Source organism: Zootermopsis nevadensis, unplaced genomic scaffold (assembly GCF_977971745.1).
Source record: "Zootermopsis nevadensis isolate Lab colony 2312 unplaced genomic scaffold, Znev_1.0 Znev_ptg000024l, whole genome shotgun sequence".
Lineage (NCBI taxonomy): Eukaryota > Metazoa > Arthropoda > Insecta > Blattodea > Termopsidae > Zootermopsis > Zootermopsis nevadensis.
In genome coordinates, this window is record NW_028259156.1 from 1,619,579 (window position 1) to 1,647,440 (window position 27,862).

General features: G+C 36.9%; 1 protein-coding gene across 6 annotated transcripts in view; it reads right to left on the reverse strand.

The window, feature by feature from the left end:
* The window catches only part of LOC110827843 (uncharacterized), a 536,626-nt gene that overhangs the window by 137,884 nt on the left and 370,880 nt on the right, over positions 1-27,862 (reverse strand). For 2 of the 6 annotated variants that reach the window (XR_002542483.2, XM_022059913.2), the window contains exon 1: positions 161-326. The exons of 2 other annotated variants lie outside the window; for them this stretch is intronic. Coding sequence is in view for 2 of the 4 variants with exons in the window: in XM_022059913.2 (XP_021915605.2) it covers positions 161-248 (88 nt within the window). In the remaining 2 variants the exon portion in view is untranslated. Of the gene's footprint in view, positions 1-160; positions 345-851; positions 930-27,862 lie in introns of those variants that run through there. 2 more of the 6 variants (XM_087354895.1, XM_022059911.2) reach the window with 2 other exon arrangements.

The window sequence follows — 27,862 nt, forward strand, 5'->3', positions numbered from 1 at the left end:
AACTTAAGGATAGCATAGGACAGGGTACAGCGTTAATATTACTATGGGACCAGAAAACATCGATCTCCTCTGGGTACCGAACAGTAGCACTGGCATGAATAAGTAATCAATAAATCAAACAAGCGTTGCCCGACGTTTTCAATTTTAAGAGAACACTCACTCATTCCACGTTCACTCCGCACTGTCATCCAGAAACCTCGCGTCTCTGTTTTTCCTTCGTCGACAACAGATGTTTTATCAACAAACATCCTTGGTTGAAATCCTTCTGGTATTTGGCTTTCACAGAGACGACTCTAATACTATCGATATTTCTTCTAATAAAGTTATGTGATGGTCCTGTAGCTTGCAACCAATCTTCACGTTATGTTCACCTTAAGCCTTCGAGGTTTAGAATCTCAGTTCTACCAACCTCTGTTTGCTCAAAATGTTACTGGTAACCTTCCCCGTCTCAGTAGAACTTTTGACATCAATGCAGACGACAAGTTTTACCCCATATTAAGGATTATAAATGCGCCGATGCAAACAATGCATATAGTTGCTTCGGAATAAACACGGTCGGTCCATTGAGTAATCTAGAATAATTTAAATAATCTTCATATATCAGCTTAAATCGAACGATGACTGTTACTAGATGTATAAAGAGGTTACGTGGGATTCACATATTTTATCGTTTAACACGAAGAAGCTACAGACGACAGTGTATTTAAGAGCGCCTGTAAGTCAAATGCTAACGAAATGTGTCTTCTCTGGATTAATAACAGAATTGTTAACATGACACAATGGTCCACGTCTTCATCTTTGAAGATGGATGTATATTTTTATCCGAAACATTTATATTAATATCTACCTACCTCGTACAAGTTAAAGGCCCAACGTCGATAAATTCACCGCCTTGAGAACCTCAAAGCTAACACGGTTGTATAAACTATACTCGTAGACCAGTACAGAAGTAACTTGAGTTTGAACCAGAGTCAGTGTTACACTCGCAACAAATGATTCACAGCGGTACTTCGGGCAAGTAATTTACAGCAACTAACTAAGTAGCCCGCTCGCTGACTCATTCCACGAAGAACAATCTTTCCTGAGATGCCAACTCACGTTCAACTATTCAGGAAATTGCTCGCCTTTCATAAAACCCCAAGGTTCATTGACGTCCTCAAAAAAGCCCTCAATCCAAGTTCGAGGCCTTGAATAACATTCCGTAACTTGTTTCTTTACGGTGAGGAATTGTTAGCCCTCACCTATCTGCCAATTTGAAGAACTACCCCTTATCGGCTCTCCGTGACTGGTTATTCAGTATATTCTCAGCTGTCATCTATATCTCAATCTCGTCTCATCCTCCCGAAACCCGAGGACGCTCCATGGCGTGGTAACAAGGGACACGATTAACATCGAACTTACATCAAATAATTTCAAATAATACACAATATGGCGGTTTGATTGACAACGGTGCAATATTTAATGGAATTATCACTACATAGTGTGGTCACTGCTTAGATAATTCTCCTACTAATTTACTAAGTGCCACACTTTAAGACAGTATGAATTATCTCCTCAGAATGTAAGTCGATTAATTGAATATTTAACGACATTACGTCGAATGTTCGTTTAAGTTTTATTTCCCTCGTAGCTAGAATTGAGTGAGATACGTTTCTGCAAAACTGGACCATTGTCCATCTCCAATGTGATATTAAGAGTGAATATGGGGCAAAGATGGAATAATATTGGCAATGGAAAATCGTAAGTCTTTGAAGAGATACATGTAAACTCCACATGGACTGCCCTAGAAGTTGACCCAGACATACCCCGTGAGACGCCGGCGACAAACCCCCGTTGGGTGTGGCACAGCCGTAAAATATTCATAGACCGACTGGTTATTTGGAATACATGAACGCTTTGGAGAAGTGTGTATAAATGAAAGAATCTGAAACTAGCCCAATTAATCTGTAAATTAATCATTTTGCTAAAACTAATATTCGATTAATAGTATCAGCCACAATTGCTGTACTCTCGTAATTTTCTCAACATTGTCCAATCATCAACGGCAACACCAATGCCTGTGATAATATACCCTCTGCTTCCTGGTGACGAGCCCCTGCTAACCACAAACGAAGCTGTTAATATGCAAGTCTATCTACAGACGCCCCCTGGTGTTAATACAGCATCCATCACACTGAAGCAGCTGTTCCAAGACCCCCCCCCCTCCCCCACATAAGCCCTCTAATCCTGACAGAGAAAGCTTATTGAGATCACGAAATGGCAGCTGAACCATGATACCATGAGTCTGATTCATGTGACGTCATATCCAACACTAATATGCAGGCTGGAGTTTGCTTGGGGCCGTTCAATGATTTTCTCCAACACGGAACGTTTAGTTAAGATACATTGTGTATTTGGTGAGATTTCAGGTTCTCAAGGGAGGCAAAAAACACATATAAAATGTCAGTTCACATCTTCACAGCGCAACAAAGCAGAAGACGGAAATCTAGACTCACTGTAAAACAAACAGTTTCATGTGTTTTTTAGTAAGAAACTAACCAAATGAACGTGTAATGGGAATTGTATCTCCTTTTGTAATTACTGGACGGATTTCGATTAAACGTAGTATTGGCAGTCTAATGTAAACGTTGTCACGGGAATTTGATTTGAGTTTGTGTCAGCGAATCTAATGTCCACGTTACTTTTACAATAAAATTGTTCTCATAAACCTTACAGTCCATAAAACAACGATATAAGATACAAAATATACGCAGGCCTGTAACTTACGTTTTCTTTAAAGTGTTACATTGTCTCTACTTCTGCAAGAACACATTTCTGCCCTCTATAAACGAAGAACAATGAATATAAAAGGATCACAATTTGGAAACTTGCTCAAAAGATCACATTCTACCTTGTTCTCTGATGAAAAATGATTCATTACGACCCGGTTCTATTAGACATTGTAAGATTTGAGGTTCTCACGGAGGTGAGTAGAAAGATGACTTTATTCTTGGTTGCCATCTGCCATCTTAATGGACAGTGGCCATTTCTAAACTTTGAGCACGTTATACATTTGTGTTATTATAACAGCACGTCAGTCTATTAAATTTATTTTTTGTTATTTGTGGCAATATTATTTGAAACGTAAACCGTGACCAATTTTCACCGTACGAAAGAATAAATGAAATCCAATACGGATAATCCGGTTTTAATTAGATTTTATATTGCAGTGTTTCATGAAAGAATTGTAAAAACCACTTAATTTCTGTAAAATTTAAGGTTCTCGTGGCAATTAAGATGGCTGTCATTATAGTAACTCAGATATCCTGGGTCCTTTATGATATGAAGACGAATAAATCTGAGTTGTCTCATAGCTGGAGTTGTATTAATAATAAATCAGTACGAAGGTAAACGTCAAATCGCCAACAAGATGTTTTTAAAAATGCGTGTACCCCAAGCTGGAGTATACTTATTCGCTTTTAAGGTTTCTGACAGACACAGATTAATCCAAATGAAATCCATCTGCAAGATTTCAGCTGTAAGTTTTAGATTAAACCTGCAAAGCTCTTAGCTTTCAGCAACTGAAATAAATTTTGCTGTCATACGCAAAGTTCTGACTCCACACGCCACTAGGGGGAGTTAGAACAGATTGGAGGTAGAGCTCCACCCATTCCTGAAAAATCTTCGTAGTATACTGGAGGTTAAATGAGTCACAGAGCTACTCTACGTATTGCTACGGCGTAAAAATTCTAAATTGTTAGTTAGGGAACGAAATATCGCCGACTAATATGCGAGTAGTCACGTTAGTAACAAACTAATTTACTGATATTAGAAATCGAAGGTTCAACACGACTTATATCAAACGCCTGAGCCCCTCATAACCGATGTCTTCGTGATCCAGCCTACTCTGTAGGCCTCTAGGCTTATTTTACTATCTCCAACTCGGTCTTTCAAATGATCATTTTACGAGAGGTTCCATCACCAAAATTCAGTGTTCACAACAGTAATTCATCTTCGTAAGCGAGTAAATTTCATGTTAGAGACGTTAATTTTCCCTAAATCCTTCGGTGACTATTTCTCTGAGCAGATTTATTAAAATATATATATATATATATATATATATATATATATAATTCATGCCCTTCTCTTTAAATAAGAACCTACTTTCCACACTCATACAAAACAAATGCGAACATTTGTAGGAGACAATCATCTTCAAACTGTGAAAATTATTTGGGATCTGAGAATGGAGACAATAATTTCCTCCGAAACCTTGGTGTGTACGTACAATCCCAAAAAAACCAACATCTACATCTTCACCGCCTTGAGAACCTCAAATCTCACACAGGAACATTAGTGATTGATATCTTTTCATTTATTTTCTTCGGAATAGCAAAGGGAATGTTAAATTAGAAGTGTACTACCTAATGGGCCAAAGCTTTTCCCCCCAAAATTTAGAATTTTCTAAGTTGCTAATGAAGTGATTTTATTATTTTTGCTTATAAATTCTGAAGCAATTTATATTGATGTATTACATTTATTTATATCAAATACTTTTTATTATTCGGTCCCCGACGGGGGCAGAGGATTTTTCCTCTATCCTCTGAATCTAGACCGGCTCTGGGTCCCACCCAGTCTCCTATCCAATGGGTACCGGGGTTCTTTCCCGGTGGGTAAAACACGGCCGAGGTGTGAAGCTGACCACTCACCCCCATCTAGTGCCGAGGTCGAGAATGAGTAGGAGCTATACCGCCTCTCCCCCTAAGCGCCTACGTGGCGTATAGTGGGACAGCCTTACTTTTATTTTTATTAAATTTATGTACTAAATTGTACTAACTGAGCAATTACGTGTCTTCTACACTGAATTCTAGAAACGAGCCATTTAAGTTTCTGTTGACTCTTAATGCAGTTCCGCGATTCTATATATTTCAAATTTTGTGTGTTGTTGCTTAAAATGTCTCACACGGCTTACAGGGAATTCAATACTGATGTTCTGTGAAAGGTACTTTGGGCCCTTGTGTGTTAAACAGAGCGCCTTTCAGCTCGTCCACTGCGATTATAAATCCTGCTTTATCTGACGTAGCGTACAATGGCGGGGTTTATAAAACGCAATGCAATAACCATTATTCGGATGCTTGGAAGTTTAGTTAGAAAGATTCAGTGCTCAATAATAGCAAGGAGCATTAAAACAGGTTCCAACGCCGGCAGTTTTAAAACTCCGCGAGGACTCGTGGAACGACCCAATAAAAATCCGCCATAACAGGGGAGGCAACGTTCCTCTGCGGATATTGTGGGGCACGCTGGATATTGCCAAGAAAATGATATCTAGTACCGGAGTTCCAGATTATTCCATTAATGCCAAAATTTGTTATAACGGCGTCTCTCAGTCCGGAGTGTAATTGGTTAAGAAGCAGACGAAGGACGTGATAATTGCGACAATTAGCGGTTGCATAAATGTCAGCTGATATACGCAAATCCATATTATACGATACGATAAAAAAATCACATATCGATACGTATTTAGCACAAGCCTTATCGATACATCGCATAATATTTTGGTAGCTTAATGTTCTTACTAATATTTATTAGGCAATACCTAAGACAAGTGAGATTTTAGGTTCTCAAGGCGACGAGTACGAAGGTGGCTGTATTCTGGGTTGTTGCACCGTCTGGTAAAAGTTAATCGACGTTTCGTGAGTCATCAGGGCTTTGAAGAAGTCAGTCACCTTCGGAATTCATTCCACAGCAGAAGATTTAGAGAGATTTTTTTTAGGTTATGGGAAGAAAGAAATATATAATAGAAATTGCATAATTTTAATAAAAGTAATTTGCAGGGTTGAACACTGAATTATTTGACTTAATTTAGCAAAAAACGCTTTAAATAAAGAGTACAGTTTAGGTCGTAATTCGGTAAATGTCAATTTAGAAAGCTTTCAAGCGATAAAACCGTTCGATATCGATATGAAAGTTTCCGATATCGATACGGAATTTCGTATTGTTGTAATTTCACAATCATTAATCGTTGTAATGGGTCTTAATATTTCGCTGTCTCAGGTGTCACGGTTTGATACGTCCTCATTGAAATGTAATTACAGCCTACTCTAGGTATACAATTTGCATGACATGTTCTTATGTTTCTACCTTCAGGACTACTGTGACGATGCTGAGAACTGAAGCATTACCACTTCAGCTCTGAAGATTGAGACAGTATGTTCCTCCAAAGTGTTGGTATTTACCGAGGAGATTAAACTTTGCCAAAACCAAGATCATCCTCAAAGCCGTAAACAATCTCAAATCTAATAAATATCGTTCAGTAATTTTAACACCTGTCAGCATCGAACTCGCAATTGTCTGAATGCAAAACTCATATTAACCACTGCTACAGATGGACGATACTCAGACACCTGAAGTCAAACGTCAGCCCGCACACGAAATGACGTGCGGATTGTCCCCGTTTGACTACTCTCAGGTTCTAACCGCGCGCCTATCTCACTCGCTGCTGATGCAAATCTTGTGGAAATTTTACTGAAGCGAAATTTACATTTTCGTGTAGTGTTACAATTTGTAGACTACAGATACCAATTACTTCTTTAGATATCCTCAACTAATCTTATTTCATTATAATTATTAATTATTATTTACTTTCCTCCAATCTCTTAATTTACGCCAATGTAAAACCATCTTCAATTTTATGGGATACATTACAGTCTTCACAAGAAACAGTCTCTGAACACTACCCTCATCTTCCCACTCTATGTATTTAAAACAATTTTTTATAATATTCTCGTATGCATGTTGGTCTTTGAAGCGATCTCATCGACCATGAATCATCACCTAGTCCATGCGTGCTACATTAATCACGATGCTCGATTCGATTAAGGGTTAAGGATCAAATTCTGACCATTGCACCAGGACTATTACGATGTAATCCCAGGTTCTGGCTTGTTTAATTTATTTTAGCTTTTGAGTGTGTAAATGTGCAGATTATTTTTTTTTTTGGAGATTTTATTTATTATCCCTGTAAAATAACTTAATTACTTTGTGTTTACGACTTAAAAATGTCATATTTATCTAAGAATGTTAACATTTAGGCATACTCGTAGGGTTATTTTTCTGTACCGTAAATAATAAGGCACGAAATTGTTTCAGTTTACGTGCACTGTAGATCAGTACTAACAGGACAACTCTGAAGATCTACAAGGTCAAATTGTTTAACATAAACCAGAGGCAAATTTCGTCATGTGGTATTAATAAGTACGCAGTTAAGCTCCACGATCAGAACAACAGAATTGGATGCCTTTTCCTTCGACATATTTAAGGGGAAATTGTAAACAGAATGCGCACATTGAAATTTTAATGTCAGACATATTTCACAAACTCATATACTACATTCCAATCTCGTATTGCTCTAAGTCACCAGAATAAAATCAGAAGATAATTTGATGAAATTTGGCGAGGACAGAAAAAAAAATGAAGTACAAAGTTTGATCTCTTTATTTTATTAAGGACAGTTCGCAGATCTCGTTCTGCAGACTTTTCATCCCCGAGGCTTTAGCGGAATTAATTCTGATTTACAACTTAAAAATTATTGACATCAAATATTGACAAAAGCAGGAATCATTGTGTCTGAGAACATACGGAACATGATGGACGAGGCATGTAGTACGCATGGACAAACCAACTTGGTCGGACAACCTGGAGAGAAAACACTACTTGTTGAAAATTGGATTAATCTGGCACAGGACAGGACCGTTGACGGGCTCTTGTAAACACGGCAATGAACATTCGGGTTCAATAAAAGATTTAAATTTCTTTACTAATTATACCACTACCAATTTCTGAAGAAGCTCTCTACCAAAGCTGTTGTCTTCCAATATAAACCATTAAATCTTCATGTGAAGCAATGGACGTTTCGGGCCGAAAAAAGTCTTGTTTTTCATTCCAAGATTTAGGTCCATTAGGCCGGTCCAACCATCTCATTTTTGACTTTCCTCAAGATCAATAGTAGAAAACTCTTGTCGGTAATGTGTAGCCTGCCATCTGGTAAACCCGACTTCTTCACACATTCTGGTATTCTTCAATGTCATCGTCATTTTTTTTATATTCAAACAGATTTATTATAGGCCTATCCAGGCTTCAGCCTCCGGTAAGAACCGGAAAACATTTTCGCAATATTACAATCAGATTCACGATTGTTAAGTATATTCCGAATATATAATTTCGTAAAATCTTAAGCTACATCTGTTCAGCTTAGACAAAAAGACAAAAGCACTGAGGGACTGAAGAAAGCGACACGAGATCTGAGGTCCGGCAGTTTCCGGACCCGGACTTGAATCCAAAAAGTCCGGAATACGAAAGAATTCTACCGCAACGTTTGGTTATAAAATTCCTTTATATTTTATAAACAGGTGTAGTGACAGTTTACGAATGACAGTTCGTTGACTAAGCCAGAGAAATGTACGGAACGTAAGAAGTTCTTAATACCTCAAAACACCAAGAAATTTCTCGCCTTATGTAAAACCAAAACATTCATTACCGTGTTCTCGACAGACTTCTAATCTAATTCTGATGAAGTTGGATCCGATCCAATCCAATCCAATCCAATAGCTAGTGTATCAAATCTAAGTCACCCTGAACAAATTTTCCACTGATTTTCATCTTAATCTCCTCCTTCTTGCAAATCCTCATGGAGTACCCAATTAGGTATGTTTACGAGCCTCAGAAACACCCCTCCCCCCAATATTTTGTTATGTAACCTACATTTTCGTACAGATCAATCTATTGCCACCCTCAAATAATATAATGTTATCCATTCTTTCTACACAATCTTCCACTCTCTTCTTTGTAGCAGTATGGTCCATTTTATTTCAGTTATAGTACACAGTTTTAAGGAGAATATTTGGACCTAAGAACGATAACACGACAGGAGACCCGAGAAAAATGCGTAAAACGAAGAACCGTAGGTAATTTGTAATCATTCTTCACCAAAAATAATTAAAATGGTGATCGAGTCATGGAAAAACAATTACTATAGTTCCCATAACAAACAATAGAGAAGCCTACAGAATACAGGTTGAAAACCTACGAGGATTAGATAATTTTGGAGACCTTGTATAGAAGGAAAGATAATATTAAAACGAATCTTAAAGAGATAGGTTATGAGAGGGTGTGAACCGAATTTCAGGATGACTATTGGCCGGCTGTTATGAACACGGTAATAAAACTCAGGGCACCATAAAGAGTATGGGAACCTTTTGAACAGCTGAGAGACTATCAGATTCTCAGACTGGTTGCAGGGATGGAATTTTTTTATGTGAATATAAAAACGAGAAGACAGAAGGTTAAAGCGAATTTAAACTCAGCGTATTTAGCTAAAGTTTTCGCGACTTTTAGTGTTTCTTTGCAGAAAACATTTAACCCGATTCATAACCACACAAGCTTTTAAATATTTAAATTTGTCAGCCTTTAGCGTAAGCATAATGTGCTCGTAAGTCACGTATTACAGACATTTTAGGTTTTCCATGTACACATTCTATCTCAATACGAAGATTCACATTTACAGTTTCAATGGTTCATTTCTTATAGCTGTCAAAATTGGAGGCTAAATTATCTATTCGCAGAGCTGCCATGTTGTTGTTTTGTAATTTATAAAAATAAAAATCTGAATAAAGTTGAATATATTTCAATGATATGTTACCGTATATCATTTTAGAATCTCATAGGGTCTGGTAAGATGAAATTCGCGCGTCCGCCATATTGTTATTATAGACTGTAGAAAATTAAAATGTATGAGTTTGTGCGAAGATCTGTCAATTCGTTAAAAGTTGAAAGGACGAAACACAAATATAAACAAATGACTGTAAGCTAGGAACGAAGTTTTGGATCCACAGGATATTGAGTAAAGTCCTGACAGTAGCTCGTTGATGACAATATGAATCAACAAAACTGATGTTTTCTAATTGCAAATTTATGGCAATTTACTCCTTTGCAGTTGCTAAAATCGGCTGCTTCCCTGGTCTACGAACACTAATGTCAAAATAGATTAACCCTCGTTCAGTTTAACCCACTCCAGACGATTATAATATCACCTTCCTTCTCGTTCTTGGTCTCGCAATTTTCATCTTTGAAATACGTAACAGAAACTTTCTTGAACTCTCCATCAGACCATAACCTCTTCATGAATACTGTTATCAACTACAAAGTTCCTCGAAGTGTCTGTGAAAATATATTTGGGCTCTCCAATGATTTCCAGAGCAGTCGAACACGTTAAACCTTGGAGAACATTGTTTCAAATGTCTTAACAATCATTTCATGGTGTCGTAATTTCACAGTTAATTTCCCCCCCCCCCTCCGTGACCTAGCCGTTAAATCAACAACAATTACACAGCAACAATGTTTATTTTCCACACGACTATTGCATGTGGGTGTCTATAAATTGAAACAGTTGACAGCAGTAATTTGAGTCACGTGGCGTGACGAGGGGTGGCTGATAATGACTCGGAAATGAGACGTGAGGACTTGCTGACAGAGCCATCTTCAGTCCGATGCCGGAACTGTTGTAGAAAGTGCACAGTCACGCGCATGCGCCCGTGTTGGTGATGCAAGCCGGGATGCCATCTATCACGGAGATGGACGTGTGACACAATGGATGTCGTCTCGCCCCTTAATTAAAATAAAAGCCAGGTATAACAAAGAGAATCCCCCCCTTCTTTTGTGACGAAAGGGCACCCCGAACACAGAGATAATGGATTTCCACCCCTGCGAGCTGCACCCTACGTTCTACTAACCACAAGATGGACAATTTGAAGGCGTCTTTGGTACTGAAGCCACACAGAGTCACAGACTTAAATCAGCCTTCAATTCCAATTCATATAAAAACATTTAAAATTAAACCTTCAGACTTTACCATAAAATATTACGAATGACTTAATGCGTCTCTGAATTGGACGGGTTATTCCGGACTTCATGATTTGTAATAATCATCTAATATTACATCTGAAGGTTTGCGACGATTATGTATTATTGATACAATTAAATCTCTGGACAACGTTCGTAGTCTCGAGTATTTTTTAAAAAAATACGACATTTCGGAGATATTTTGGACACATTGGTTAATTGCTGTATGTTTAATGAATATTGTAGGTAAACTACAAATTACGACCAAATAAATTAACAAAACAAAATTCGAACTCTCGCGTTGTATCCGGCTGATAACTTCATCAATTTTTTGCGTGTAGTCTCATACACAGGCATGTATACACTTAACATGAAGTTCTGAGATGATATAGTTGCGTCATATTGTGAAAAAATATATTTAATTAATTATTCTTGTCCGTCTAATCACAATTTAAAATGTTCTAAATGTAAATAGAATGTTTCGATAGGGACATCACATGATATTTTAATTATCTTAATTTTAATTTTAAATTTTAAATTGTGATTAGACGGACAAGAATAATTAATTAAATGAAGTTCTGAGTAGTACTTAGCTGAATAATACGATCAAATCTCAATGAGATCGAAGTTTTGTATTTTTGCTTGCTACAGATTCGCACCGCCGCCATGTTTCTACTTACTGAATTACAAATAATATTTCACACTTAATTTGTAGGTATATTAATTATCCATATCCCTACAAAATTTCACATCCTTAACTCCAAAGGTTCATTAGTTATCTTTATCGAAGAACATATTTCAAGATCCACATTTTCTTCTGTATGATAAAAATTACCTTGACACACACTGTACGATATTTTGTGTTGTTATATTTCCATTACTTTGTTTAAGGATTGGTGTTACTGTCTGAAGGAATTAAAAAGTACGATATGGGAATGATCTTCAATGACGTAACTTTCATACCAAGTTTCGTCAAAATCCGTACAACGCTTATTAAATGTAAACACGTGGACAGACGAAAGCTCGGAAAGAACGACGTTTATGTGCGTTTATCTTATTCACGTCGTAATCAGACGTTATTTTGGTCAAGGCTTTGCTTCGTGTTGGTAAAATTCAGTCCGTCAGGGCTGAGTTCAGAATTTCTGAACTAAGCGACCTCAAAACATGAACCGACAGCGAGTGTGCCGCATGAAGATGAGAGCTCAGGATCGCCTCGAATCCCACAACCTTCCACACGTAGAGCCAGTTCGTTTCCACTCGAAACTTCATCCCTTCTACAAATCCCATGCCATAAAACACATCGTTTAGAGACGCGCAATTTGTCTCAGTCAGAATCCCGTGGGGCAACAACACACGTTCTGTTTCGACAGATCTTATAAGCCCACACATTCGTTTAACTTGCTAATGAATGAACGTGATTTTCGTCATTAATTATATTTTTTTCTATGACGTTCAAATTTACATTGAAGTCAAAGGCGTATGTCTATTAAGATTAGTCAATGCGCCGAATTTCAATACGGATAAGTTCTAAAGCATTCAGACATATCTAAAATACTTCTTTTCCTTTATATATTATTTAATATTATTAATATTTAATAAGAATTTATTGTGATTAGACGGACAAGATTTAAATAATATATATTTATTATATCACAATATGACGCAACTTTCCATTTTCGTTTCCTTTGTGACGTCAGAAAACCTTAAGGTTTAAACTATACATAAATTATAGTTCTACGTGCTGGTTAACATGGGTGTAAAACTTGGAAAGAAAATTAAACTGAGATTTGTAAGAACAAATTTCGTAGGAGAATATTCGAACCAAACTGAGGTGTACGAAAGATGCAGTTTTTGATTAAAGTCGTATTCGGTGGCTACGTCTAGTCAAATACTATTAGAGAACGAGATGGGAGAGACATGTAGCACGTCACAAAAACAAGTACACATTAAATAAGCGGTCGAGGACAACAGAGAAGAGGCAGTCCCACAACTTGGGTGTTGGATTTTTATAACAAAAGCTCCCTGTAAAAAATATCATGGAGGATAATATTAAAAAGGATATAAAATATATTATCGAATAGGCTATTTTAATCTGACTCAGGACAGAGACAAGTGAGGGCTATTATGAACAAAATATAAGCAAAAAAAACTATTAACAGTATAAAAAAGACGCGTTTCAACCTCTAGACGTCATCATCAGTACCAACAGGGAAATTAAATAAATTAATCAAAATGGTTTAAAATTGGTTTAAAAAAATCATATTATGAACACGGTAATAAACATTGGTGGTTTTATAAAAGGCTGGGAATTTGTTGACTAGCTGGTCGACTATCAGCTTCTCAAGATGAACACTTGTTCTATTTGGTTTATAGTGACCTAATTACACTGTTGATAGTAACAAAAATATCTTTGTGAACAAGTATAGCCTATAGACGGACTCCAGTGTCATGTATTTTTTTTTCTGGATAAAACTGATACATTTCTAACGTTCAATGCAGTTCAGTGTAAATTACGCTACATTATATATTATTAAGCCCATTCTTCTGGTCATTTTCGGAACGTCCTAAGAGTTGCCGGGCTTCTAGTCTATTAACCAGCGTGACAACTTGATTATAATGACAAACTTTCAGCACTGGTCTGAGTATTCTATTTGATTATTGCATTACAAAAGACAAACACGGCTTAACACAATGTTCAAATAAATTATTTCGAATAGGCTTCTTCTCAAACATATGTCTACATAAAACACGTACGTATTCTCTTAAACTCGGCACTCTTTGGCAACGAGAAACATTTATTAACACCTCGAATCTTAATGAATATCTTTATTAACATTAATCATTTGAGCAAACATAACCTGAATTTGAAACCGGAGAACATAAAATATTTCGTCCGAACTGAGTACAAATACGTAAATTTGCACAGAATTTTAACATACTGATGTCATGTCGCCCACATACTATTTTTATCATCAAAACCATCGAATTGCTTTTTGTATAGAATAAGTATTTTTTTTGTCCAGATCAATCCAATATAATCCGCACCATATATTTATTTTAAATAGGTATCACATAACCCTACTTCAATTACGGCCTATCGTAATTCTGGCACCTTATATGCCTAAAACATGTAATTCTTTTAAGACTAAAACCATTTATTTCTAACTCTTTAAATAAAATATTCGTATAGAAATACGAACGCGCTGCAATTGCTCTGCGAAAACTTTCTGAGGCCCTATCAATTAAGCTTCTACTGCCATCTACCTCACAAACTATGAAAATACTAGAGCGACCAGACTGCTACTCATTTTGGCGCCAAATTAAACTGTAACTCGAATAAAGCTAATTCTACGCACGTTCAAGGCCACCCTCTCGATTATCGCTTATATATTTGGTTTAATTTTGATTTTACTTGCATCTGTTTAATATAAAGATATATATTTATTACCAGTTTTATAGTGACAAAGGTTCTAATGAAGAAACTGAATTATATTTATCTATAACGCTACTTTATTCTTAGTGAAATGTTAGCCGATTAAATGAAGGTTTAGTTTAAAGTCTGTTTACCCTTCTGTGTATAGCAGGCTACGTTCAGAAGCATCAGTTTGCATTGTGACTATCATGTGGGCTGTACGCAATAGTCATTTCACAGACACGTGTAGACGGTCCATCACGAGTTGTAAACACAACCTGTGAAGGACAAAATAGAAACTTAACCTCACATCTGTTTCTGTGTACTCAAGGTCGAGTCTTTAAGGCTTTGACCGGGATGTTCTTTTGTTAAATCTTATGTGGTACCGCCTGATTCGACTTCTAATGGTTAAGTGAAGTGTTTTCTTCGCGGTACGGTCTGGATTCGTAAATATTATGAAGACGAGCTTCGGCTTCAAAGGGTTAACCAGCTGATTTTCGTAATGGTGAGGTGTAGTGTTTTCTTCGCGGTACGGACTGAATTCATAAATAATATTCAGACGAGCTTCGGCTTCAAAGGGTTAAACACGATCGGAAAGTTGTTTTCAGTTGTGGTCTTAGTGGGTTTAGATACTTCGGTAATTCATCACAATTTGCTGAAAATATAATCTTGCAGCTGCACGTAACAGAATAATTACTAGTTATGTTACTGTAATTTATGAATTAATACATTAAATTAAAACACGTTACATGTAACATTTAAAATATTTCACTAGCTCCAAAGTACAGCATAATTTTTGAAGAAAATATATTGCTTCTTATCTGGTTACTATAGGCCTAAGAAGTTTGATGTAAAACTTCACAAATTGCAGAATCTGTAAAGGCAAAGATCAGTCGCCGCTTATGCAAACTGTATATGTAACCCTCTTACATATAATTTCAAATTCATGTTTATTTATTCATTAAATCATTCGACGCTACACAGTCCGACAACGTCTTTAAATAAACCACAAACTAACATAAATACATACAGAATTTACAAATTTCGCGGTCGTAATAACAGCTGGTAACACTTATTGTGTACAAAAGTCAATTAGAATCGAAGAGATTGTATTACATGCTACTGGTTCGTGATAGCGTCGCTAGATGTCACAACTGACTACGTAGTCTCCAAAAATCAATACATGAGCAACCTCCTTTAGTCGATATATGTTCAACACACAGTTGGGAGTTGTCTAATATCGACACAAAAAAACTGTGCGAGAAGTTTCATGTAAGAAAATATTAATAAAGTTCTCATTATTAAGTTTCTTATCATGTGATCAACAATGTCTGAAACGTATATAGGTTTTGTGAAACGTAAATAGTACGAACAACGTCTGTGATAAATTTAGGCTCAAATTTTGCTTAAAATTACCCAGTTTCTGGCAATGATTAGATATAAATGTAGACTTAAATGCTGTAAGGTGACATAGAAGAATCCAGTCTATAAATTTTTCTTTGTAATAAAAACATCAAAAAGGAGACGGCGTGAATTGTTAAGAAGGCAATAAGATATACACATCGTAATATACCCTGTTGAAGAGAAGTAGAAATCATACGAGGGTCGCTCATTAAATAATGCCCCACATTTTTTCCCTCAGAATATATTTATTCAAGATGGTTGAAATATAGTGACGAATATAAATCAATGTTTCCTTTACACATACTAATTTTCCACAGATGCCCAACTAACCTAACCTAACCTAACGGAAACCAACCAAAGCAGGGGTAATCTCGATGAGTGCAAATTGGCTGCGTGCGCACGAATTTTGGAAAAAGCGAATGGATGCTCAAAAATTGTTGAAATTTTGTATGGGCGTCATGCCACAGGTAAGTTAATGATATTCATACTATATAATGCCTTATCGCTTTTTATAAATTCGCACGAAGGCATCAAATTCGTGAGGTGGAGGATGCGCAAAATCGGCCACGACCACTTACCAATAACGATATTACGCGCTCACACATTCCCCATATAACACAAATAGTGATTATATGCGTGTAATACATGATAAAACGTCTAAAACTACAAAATGTTTACACAAGAATTGTTTCTTGCAAAATTGATGCAGTGTAGATGTCGACGCAAATACGTAGCAGATTCATGCGTAACGATGACCCAATCCAACTCACTATAAATAAGTATCATGTAACGAAAGAATCGGAATAAACGTACGTAAACTATGGTACGTCATTTATTAATATAAATCGCCTCACAAAAAATGTGAATATAAATCTCTGATACATTATTTGCAATGTTTGGTAGGCGTGGAATTCGGATCGCACGTCAAACTTGTGGTAACATATTGGTGTCCTATGTCAAATGTCAACAAAATAAATCGAAAATATTGCCTCACATTTACTGGAGGACACGACGTACAAACACAAAGACGCAGTCTACCGGAGAAATACGGAACCAAAGATAAGACGTGCCGTCTGTGAAGGCCTCAATGGAAAGAAATCAATACTTTCGAATGGCATCGAGGACCAATCAGAAGTCAGTCAGTTTTGATTCTGTCTTGGAACAGTCGGCTGGTCCAGATTGAACAGTCGCCATTATACTACGGTTGGAATCATTTGATTTATTTCGGTCAGTATCAACGTACCTTTGTGCTCTAGAAATACAGTTCTTCCGGACCATTAACACGAGTAATTGCTACCGTTCAATCAGATATTAACGGGTGCTACATACAGTGAATCTGAGTGCAAGGATGTCTTCTCGTTGAAGTGTGAGAATAGAAATAAGTGAAACACCAATCCAACATAACATGCAAGAATTTGTGCGGTTCGTCAAATTGGGACATACGACTTCAGTGAAAGGACATTTGCATGCCATGTGTACTCAGTAAAGACTTTTGTACGAGTTAGTAACACGTAAATTATATACAGATATCGCTTATCTGCAGAAGCTGGATCTATGTAATCTGAGAACATTTATTCTTTATACCGATGAATGGGGTCACTGTAGTAATTATATGTAATGTAATAAAAAAATTAAATAAATCTTTAAATAAATTTTTCTTCGTGTGACAACATATATACTTCCAAAATGAAATATTCTATAAATTATATTTAAGTGATAAGTGATTGGTGTACTTGCAATTACTGAAAGTATGTGTCCAATATAATATCCTTGTAAAATGTTTAATTTAGGTATGAAAGTGGAACCCAGAAAATAATATTCTCTTTAAAGTGACGGAATCGTATTTTTGGTTGTTAAATAATTTAAAACTGACCATAACTAGCTCAAGGTTCCCTCACATGCGCACGTCATATGACTGCACTGCGCAACAACGTCTGCGCAGGTGCCCCACTAACCTAACCTAACCTAACCTAACCTAACCTAACCTAACCGAAACCAACCAAAGCGGGGTAATCTCGGTCAGTGCAAATTGACTGCGTGCGCACGAATTTTGGAAAAAGCGAATGGATGCTCAAAAATTGTTGAAATTTTGTATGGACGTCATGCCACAGTTAAGTTAATGATATTCATACTATATAATGCCTTATCGCTTTTTATAAATTCGCACGAAGGCATCAAAGTCGTGAGGTGGAGGATGCGTAAAATCGGCCACGACCACTTACCAATAACGATATTACGCGCTCACACATTCCCCATATAACACAAATAGTGATTATATGCGTGTAATACATGATAAGACGTCTAAAACTACAAAATGTTTACACAAGAATTGTTTCTTGCAAAATTGATGCAGTGTAGATGTCGACGCAAATACGTAGCAGATTCATGCGTAACGATGACCCAATCCAACTCACTATAAATAAGTATCATGTAACGAAAGAATCGGAATAAACGTACGTGAACTATGGTACGTCATTTATTAATATAAATCGCCTCACAAAAAATGTGAATATAAATCTCTGATACATTATTTGCAATGCTTGGTAGGCGTGGAATTCGGATCGCACGTCAAACTTGTGGTAACATATTGGTGTCCTATGTCAAATGTCAACAAAATATATCGAAAATATTGCCTCACATTTACTCGAGGACACGACGTACAAACACAAAGACGCAGTCTACCGGAGAAATACGGAACCAAAGATAAGACGTGCCATCTGTGAAGGCCTCAATGGAAAGAAATCAATACTTTCGAATGGCATCGAGGACCAATCAGAAGTCAGTCAGTTTTGATTCTGTCTTGGAACAGTCGGCTGGTCCAGATTGAACAGTCGCCATTATACTACGGTTGGAATCATTTGATTTATTTCGGTCAGTATCAACGTACCTTTGTGCTCAAGAAATACAGTTCTTCGGGACCATTAACACGATTAACTGCTACCGTTCAATCAGATATTAACGGGTGCTACATACAGTGAATCTCAGTGCAAGGATGTCTTATCGTTGAAGTGTGAGAATAGAAATAAGTGAAACACCAATCCAACATAACATGCAAGAAAATGTGCGGTTCGTCAAATTGGGACATACGACTTCAGTGAAAGGACATTTGCATGCCATGTGTACTCAGTAAAGACTTTTGTACGAGTTAGTAACACGTAAATTATATACAGATATCGCTTATCTGCAGAAGTTGGACCTATGTAATCTGAGAACATTTATTCTTTATACCGATGAATGGGGTCACTGTAGTAATTATATGTAATGTAATAAAAAAATTAAATAAATCTTTAAATAAATTTTTCTTCGTGTGACAACATATATACTTCCAAAAAGAAATATTCTATGACATCATATTTAAGTGATAAGTGAGTGGAGTACCTGCAATTACTGAAAGTGTGTGTCCAATATAATATCCTTGTAAAATGTTTAAATTAGTGTATGAAAGTGGAGCCCAGAATATAATATTCTCTTTAAAGTGACGAAATCGTATTTTTTGTTGTTAAATAATTTAAAACTGACCATAACTAGCTCAAGGTTCCCTCACATGCGCACGTTATATGACTGCACTGCGCAACAACGTCTGCGCAGGTGCCCTACTAACCTAACCTAACCTAACCTAACCTAACCGAAACCAACCAAAGCGGGGTAATCTCGGTCAGTGTAAATTGACTGCGTGCGCACGAATTTTGGAAAAAGCGAATGGATGCTCAAAAATTGTTGAAATTTTGTATGGACGTCATGCCACAGGTAAGTTAATGATATTCATACTATATAATGCCTTATCGCTTTTTATAAATACGCACGAAGGCATCAAAGTCGTGAGGTGGAGGATGCGCAAAATCGGCCACGACAACTTACCAATAACGATATTACGCGCTCACACATTCCCCATATAACACAAATAGTGATTATATGCGTGTAATACATGATAAGACGTCTAAAACTACAAAATGTTTACACAAGAATTGTTTCTTGCAAAATTGATGCAGTGTAGATGTCGACGCAAATACGTAGCAGATTCATGCGTAACGATGACCCAATCCAACTCACTATAAATAAGTATCATGTAACGAAAGAATCGGAATAAACGTACGTGAACTATGGTACGTCATTTATTAATATAAATCGCCTCACAAAAAATGTGAATATAAATCTCTGATACATTATTTGCAATGCTTGGTAGGCGTGGAATTCGGATCGCACGTCAAACTTGTGGAAACATATTGGTGTCCTATGTCAAATGTCAACAAAATATATCGAAAATATTGCCTCACATTTACTCGAGGACACGACGTACAAACACAAAGACGCAGTCTACCGGAGAAATACGGAACCAAAGATAAGACGTGCTATCTGTGAAGGCCTCAATGGAAAGAAATCAATACTTACGAATGGCATCGAGGACCAATCAGAAGTCAGTCAGTTTTGATTCTGTCTTGGAACAGTCGGATGGTCCAGATTGAACAGTCGCCATTATACTACGGTTGGAATCATTTGATTTATTTCGGTCAGTATCAACGTATCTTTGTGCTCTAGAAATACAGTTCTTCGGGACCATTAACACGATTAATTGCTACCGTTCAATAAGATATTAACGGGTGCTACATACAGTAAATCTCAGTGCAAGGATGTCATCTCGTTGAAGTGTGAGAATAGAAATAAGTGAAACGCCAATCCAACATAACATGCAAGAATATGTGCTGTTCGACAAATTGGGACATACGACTTCAGTGAAAGGACATTTGCATGCCATGTGTACTCAGTAAAGTCTTTTGTACGAGATAGTAACACGTAAATTATATACAGATATCGCTTATCTGCAGAAGCTGGACCTATGTAATCTGAGAACATTTATTCTTTATACCTATGAATGGGGTCACTGTAGTAATTATATGTAATGTAATAAAAAAATTAATATATATTTAAATAAATTTTTCTTCGTGTGACAACATATATACTTCCAAAATGAAATATTCTATAAGATTATATTTAAGTGATAAGTGATTGGTGTACTTGCAATTAATGAAAGTATGTGTCCAATATAATATCCTTGTAAAATGTTTAATTTAGGTATGAAAGTGGAGCCCAGAAAATAATATTCTCTTTAAAGTGACGGAATCGTATTTTTGGTTGTTAAATAATTTAAAACTGACCATAACTAGCTCAAGGTTCCCTCACATGCGCACGTCATATGACTGCACTGCGCAACAACGTCTGCGCAGATGCCCCACTAACCTAACCTAACCTAACCTAACCTAACCTAACCTAACCGAAACCAACCAAAGCGGGGTAATCTCGGTCAGTGCAAATTGACTGCGTGCGCACGAATTTTGGAAAAGCGAATGGATGCTCAAAAATTGTCAAAATTTTGTATGGACGTCATGCCACAGGTAAGTTAATGATATTCATACTATATAATGCCTTATCGCTTTTTATAAATTCGCACGAAGGCATCAAAGTCGTGAGGTGGAGGATGCGCAAAATCGGCCACGACCACTTACCAATAACGATATTACGCGCTCACACATTCCCCATATAACACAAATAGTGATTATATGCGTGTAATACATGATAAGACGTCTAAAACTACAAAATGTTTACACAAGAATTGTTTCTTGCAAAATTGATGCAGTGTAGATGTCGACGCAAATACGTAGCAGATTCATGCGTAACGATGACCCAATCCAACTCACTATAAATAAGTATCATGTAACGAAAGAATCGGAATAAACGTACGTGAACTATGGTACGTCATTTATTAATATAAATCGCCTCACAAAAAATGTGAATATAAATCTCTGATACATTATTTGCAATGCTTGGTAGGCGTGGAATTCGGATCGCACGTCAAACTTGTGGTAACATATTGGTGTCCTATGTCAAATGTCAACAAAATATATCGAAAATATTGCCTCACATTTACTCGAGGACACGACGTACAACCACAAAGACGCAGTCTACCGGAGAAATGCGGAACCAAAGATAAGACGTGCCATCTGTGAAGGCCTCAATGGAAAGAAATCAATACTTTCGAATGGCATCGAGGACCAATCAGAAGTCAGTCAGTTTTGATTCTGTCTTGGAACAGTCGGCTGGTCCAGATTGAACAGTCGCCATTATACTACGGTTGGAATCATTTGATTTATTTCGGTCAGTATCAACGTACCTTGTGCTCTAGAAATACAGTTCTTCGGGACCATTAACACGATTAATTGCTACCGTTCAATCACATATTAACGGGTGCTACATACAGTGAATCTCAGTGCAAGGATGTCTTCTCGTTGAAGTGTGAGAATAGAAATAAGTGAAACACCAATCCAACATAACATGCAAGAATATGTGCGGTTCGTCAAATTGGGACATACGACTTCAGTGAAAGGACATTTGCATGCCATGTGTACTCAGTAAAGACTTTTGTACGAGTTAGTAACACGTAAATCATATACAGATATCGCTTATCTGCAGAAGCTGGACCTATGTAATCTGAGAACATTTATTCTTTATACCGATGAATGGGGTCACTGTAGTAATTATATGTAATGTAATAAAAAAATTAAATAAATCTTTAAATAAATTTTTCTTCGTATGACAATATATATACTTCCAAAATGAAATATTCTATAAGATTATATTTAAGTGATAAGTGATTGGTGTACTTGCAATCACTGAAAGTATGTGTCCAAGATAATATCCTTGTAAAATGTTTAATTTAGGTATGAAAGTGGAGCCCAGAAAATAATATTCTCTTTAAAGTAACGGAATCGTAATTTTGGTTGTTAAATAATTTAAAACTGACCATAACTAGCTCAAGGTTCCCTCACATGCGTACTTCATATGACTGCACTGCGCAACAACGTCTGCGCAGGTGCCCCACTAACCTAACCTAACCTAACCTAACCGAAACCAACCAAAGCGGGGTAATCTCGGTCAGTGCAAATTGACTGCGTGCGCACGAATTTTGGAAAAAGCGAATGGATGCTCAAAAATTGTTGAAATTTTGTATGGACGTCATGCCACAGGTAAGTTAATGATATTCATACTATATAATGCCTTATCGCTTTTTATAAATTCGCACGAAGGCATCAAAGTCGTGAGGTGGAGGATGCGCAAAATCGGCCACGACCACTTACCAATAACGATATTACGCGCTCACACATTCCCCATATAACACAAATAGTGATTATATGCGTGTAATACATGATACGACGTCTAAAACTACAAAATGTTTACACAAGAATTGTTTCTTGCAAAATTGATGCAGTGTAGATGTCGACGCAAATACGTAGCAGATTCATGCGTAACTTAGACCCAATCCAACTCACTATAAATAAGTATCATGTAACGAAAGAATCGGAATAAACGTACATGAACTATGGTACGTCATTTATTAATATAAATCGCCTGACAAAAAATGTGAATATAAATCTCTGATACATTATTTGCAATGCTTGGTAGGCGTGGAATTCGGATCGCACGTCAAACTTGTGGTAACATATTGGTGTCCTATGTCAAATGTCAACAAAATATATCGAAAATATTGCCTCACAATTACTCGAGGACACGACGTAAAAACACAAAGACGCAGTCTACCGGAGAAATGCGGAACCAAAGATAGGACGTGCCATCTGTAAAGGTCTCAATGGAAAGAAATCAATACTTTCGAATGGCATCGAGGACCAATCAGAAGTCAGTCAGTTTTGATTCTGTCTTGGAACAGTCGGCTGGTCCAGATTGAACAGTCGCCATTATACTACGGTTGGAATCATTTGATTTATTTCGGTCAGTATCAACGTACCTTTGTGCTCTAGAAATACAGTTCTTCGGGACCATTAACACGATTAATTGCTACCGTTCAATCAGATATTAACGGGTGCTACATACAGTGAATCTCAGTGCAAGGATGTCTTCTCGTTGAAGAGTGAGAATAGAAATAAGTGAAACACCAATCCAACATAACATGCAAGAATATGTGCGGTTCGTCAAATTGGGACATACGACTTCAGTGAAAGGACATTTGCATGCCATGTGTACTCAGTAAAGACTTTTGTACGAGTTAGTAACACTTAAATCATATACAGATATCGCTTATCTGCAGAAGCTGGACCTATGTAATCTGAGAACATTTATTCTTTATACCGATGAATGGGGTCACTGTAGTAATTATATGTAATGTAATAAAAAAATTAAATAAATCTTTAAATAAATTTTTCTTCGTGTGACAACATATATAATTCCAAAATGAAATATTCTATAAGATTATATTTAAGTGATAAGTGATTGGTGTACTTGCAATTACTGAAAGTATGTGTCCAATATAATATCCTTGTAAAATGTTTAATTTAGGTATGAAAGTGGAGCCCAGAAAATAATATTCTCTTTCAAGTGACGGAATCGTATTTTTGGTTGTTAAATAATTTAAAACTGACCATAACTAGCTCAAGGTTCCCTCACATGCGCACGTCATATGACTGCACTGCGCAACAACGTCTGCGCAGGTGCCCCACTAACCTAACCTAACCTAACCTAACCGAAACCAACCAAGAGGGGTTATCTCGGTCAGTGCAAATTGACTGCGTGCGCACGAATTTTGGAAAAAGCGAATGGATGCTCAAAAATTGTTGAAATTTTGTATGGACGTCATGCCGCAGGTAAGTTAATGATATTCATACTACATAATGCCTTATCGCTTTTTATAAATTCGCACGAAGGCATCAAAGTCGTGAGGTGGAGGATGCGCAAAATCGGCCACGACCACTTACCAATAACGATATTACGCGCTCACACATTCCCCATATAACACAAATAGTGATTATATGCGTGTAATACATGATAAGACGTCTAAAACTACAAAATGTTTACACAAGAATTGTTTCTTGCAAAATTGATGCAGTGTAGATGTCGACGCAAATACGTAGCAGATTCATGCGTAACGATGACCCAATCCAACTCACTATAAATAAGTATCATGTAACGAAAGAATCGGAATAAACGTACGTAAACTATGGTACGTCATTTATTAATATAAATCGCCTCACAAAAAATGTGAATATAAATCTCTGATACATTATTTGCAATGCTTGGTAGGCGTGGAATTCGGATCGCACGTCAAACTTGTGGTAACATATTGGTGTCCTATGTCAAATGTCAACAAAATATATCGAAAATATTGCCTCACATTTACTCGAGGACACGACGTGAAAACACAAAGACGCAGTCTACCGGAGAAATGCGGAACCAAAGATAAGACGTGCCATCTGTGAAGGCCTCAATGGAAAGAAATCAATACTTTCGAATGGCATCGAAGACCAATCAGAAGTCAGTCAGTTTTGATTCTGTCTTGGAACAGTCGGCTGGTCCAGATTGAACAGTCGCCATTATACTACTGTTGGAATCATTTGATTTATTTCGGTCAGTATCAACGTACCTTTGTGCTCTGGAAATACAGTTCTTCGGGACCATTAACACGATTAATTGCTACCGTTCAATCAGATATTAACGGGTGCTACATACAGTGAATCTGAGTGCAAGGATGTCTTCTCGTTGAAGTGTGAGAATAGAAATAAGTGAAACACCAATCCAACATAACATGCAAGAATATGTGCGGTTCGTCAAATTGGGACATACGACTTCAGTGAAAGGACATTTGCATGCCATGTGTACTCAGTAAAGACTTTTGTACGAGTTAGTAACACTTAAATCATATACAGATATCGCTTATCTGCAGAAGCTGGACTTATGTATTCTGAGAACATTTATTCTTTATACCGATGAATGGGGTCACTGTAGTAATTATATGTAATGTAATAAAAAAATTAAATAAATCTTTAAATAAATTTTTCTTCGTGTGACAACATATATACTTCCAAAATGAAATATTCTATAAGATTATATTTAAGTGATAAGTGATTGGTGTACTTGCAATTACTGAAAGTATGTGTCCAATATAATATCCTTGTAAAATGTTTAATTTAGGTATGAAAGTGGAGCCCAGAAAATAATATTCTCTTTAAAGTGACGGAATCGTATTTTTGGTTGTTAAATAATTTAAAACTGACCATAACTAGCTCAAGGTTCCCTCACATGCGCACGTCATATGACTGCACTGCGCAACAACGTCTGCGCAGGTGCCCCACTAACCTAACCTAACCTAACCTAACCTAACCTAACCTAACCGAAACCAACCAAAGCGGGGTAATCTCGGTCAGTGCAAATTGACTGCGTGCGCACGAATTTTGGAAAAAGCGAATGGATGCTCAAAAATTGTCAAAATTTTGTATGGACGTCATGCCACAGGTAAGTTAATGATATTCATACTATATAATGCCTTATCGCTTTTTATAAATTCGCACGAAGGCATCAAAGTCGTGAGGTGGAGGATGCGCAAAATCGGCCACGACCACTTACCAATAACGATATTACGCGCTCACACTTTCCCCATATAACACAAATAGTGATTATATGCGTGTAATACATGATACGACGTCTAAAACTACAAAATGTTTACACAAGAATTGTTTCTTGCAAAATTGATGCAGTGTAGATGTCGACGCAAATACGTAGCAGATTCATGCGTAACGATGACCCAATCCAACTCACTATAAATAAGTATCATGTAACGAAAGAATCGGAATAAACGTACATGAACTATGGTACGTCATTTATTAATATAAATCGCCTCACAAAAAATGTGAATATAAATCTCTGATACATTATTTGCAATGCTTGGTAGGCGCCGAATTCGGATCGCACGTCAAACTTGTGGTAACATATTGGTGTCCTATGTCAAATGTCAACAAAATATATGGAAAATATTGCCTCACAATTACTCGAGGACACGACGTAAAAACACAAAGATGCAGTCTACCGGAGAAATGCGGAACCAAAGATAAGACGTGCCATCTGTGAAGGCCTCAATGGAAAGAAATCAATACTTTCGAATGGCATCGAGGACCAATCAGAAGTCAGTCAGTTTTGATTCTGTCTTGGAACAGTCGGCTGGTCCAGATTGAACAGTCGCCATTATACTACGGTTGGAATCATTTGATTTATTTCGGTCAGTATCAACGTACCTTTGAGCTCTAGAAATACAGTTCTTCGGGACCATTAACACGATTAATTGCTACCGTTCAATCAGATATTAACGGGTGCTACATACAGTGAATCTCAGTGCAAGGATGTCTTCTCGTTGAAGTGTGAGAATAGAAATAAGTGAAACACCAATCCAACATAACATGCAAGAATATGTGCGGTTCGTCAAATTGGGACATACGACTTCAGTGAAAGGACATTTGCATGCCATGTGTACTCAGTAAAGACTTTTGTACGAGTTAGTAACACGTAAATCATATACAGATATCGCTTATCTGCAGAAGCTGGACCTATGTAATCTGAGAATATTTATTCTTTATACCGATGAATGGGGTCACTGTAGTAATTATATGTAATGTAATAAAAAAAATTAAAAAATCTTTAAATAAATTTTTCTTCGTGTGACAACATATATACTTCCAAAATGAAATATTCTATAAGATTATATTTAAGTGATAAGTGATTGGTGTACTTGCAATTACTGAAAGTATGTGTCCAAGATAATATCCTTGTAAAATGTTTAATTTATTTATGAAAGTGGAGCCCAGAAAATAATATTCTCTTTAAAGTGACGGAATCGTAATTTTGGTTGTTAAATAATTTAAAACTGACCATAACTAGCTCAAGGTTCCCTCACATGCGCACGTCATATGACTGCACTGCGCAACAACGTCTGCGCAGGTGCCCCACTAACCTAACCTAACCTAACCTAACCGAAACCAACCAAAGCGGGGTAATCTCGGTCAGTGCAAATTGACTGCGTGCGCACGAATTTTGGAAAAAGCGAATGGATGCTCAAAAATTGTCAAAATTTTGTATGGACGTCATGCCACAGGTAAGTTAATGATATTCATACTATATAATGCCTTATCGCTTTTTATAAATTCGCAAGAAGGCATCAAAGTCGTGAGGTGGAGGATGCGCAAAATCGGCCACGACCACTTACCAATAACGATATTACGCGCTCACACTTTCCCCATATAACACAAATAGTGATTATATGCGTGTAATACATGATACGACGTCTAAAACTACAAAATGTTTACACAAGAATTGTTTCTTGCAAAATTGATGCAGTGTAGA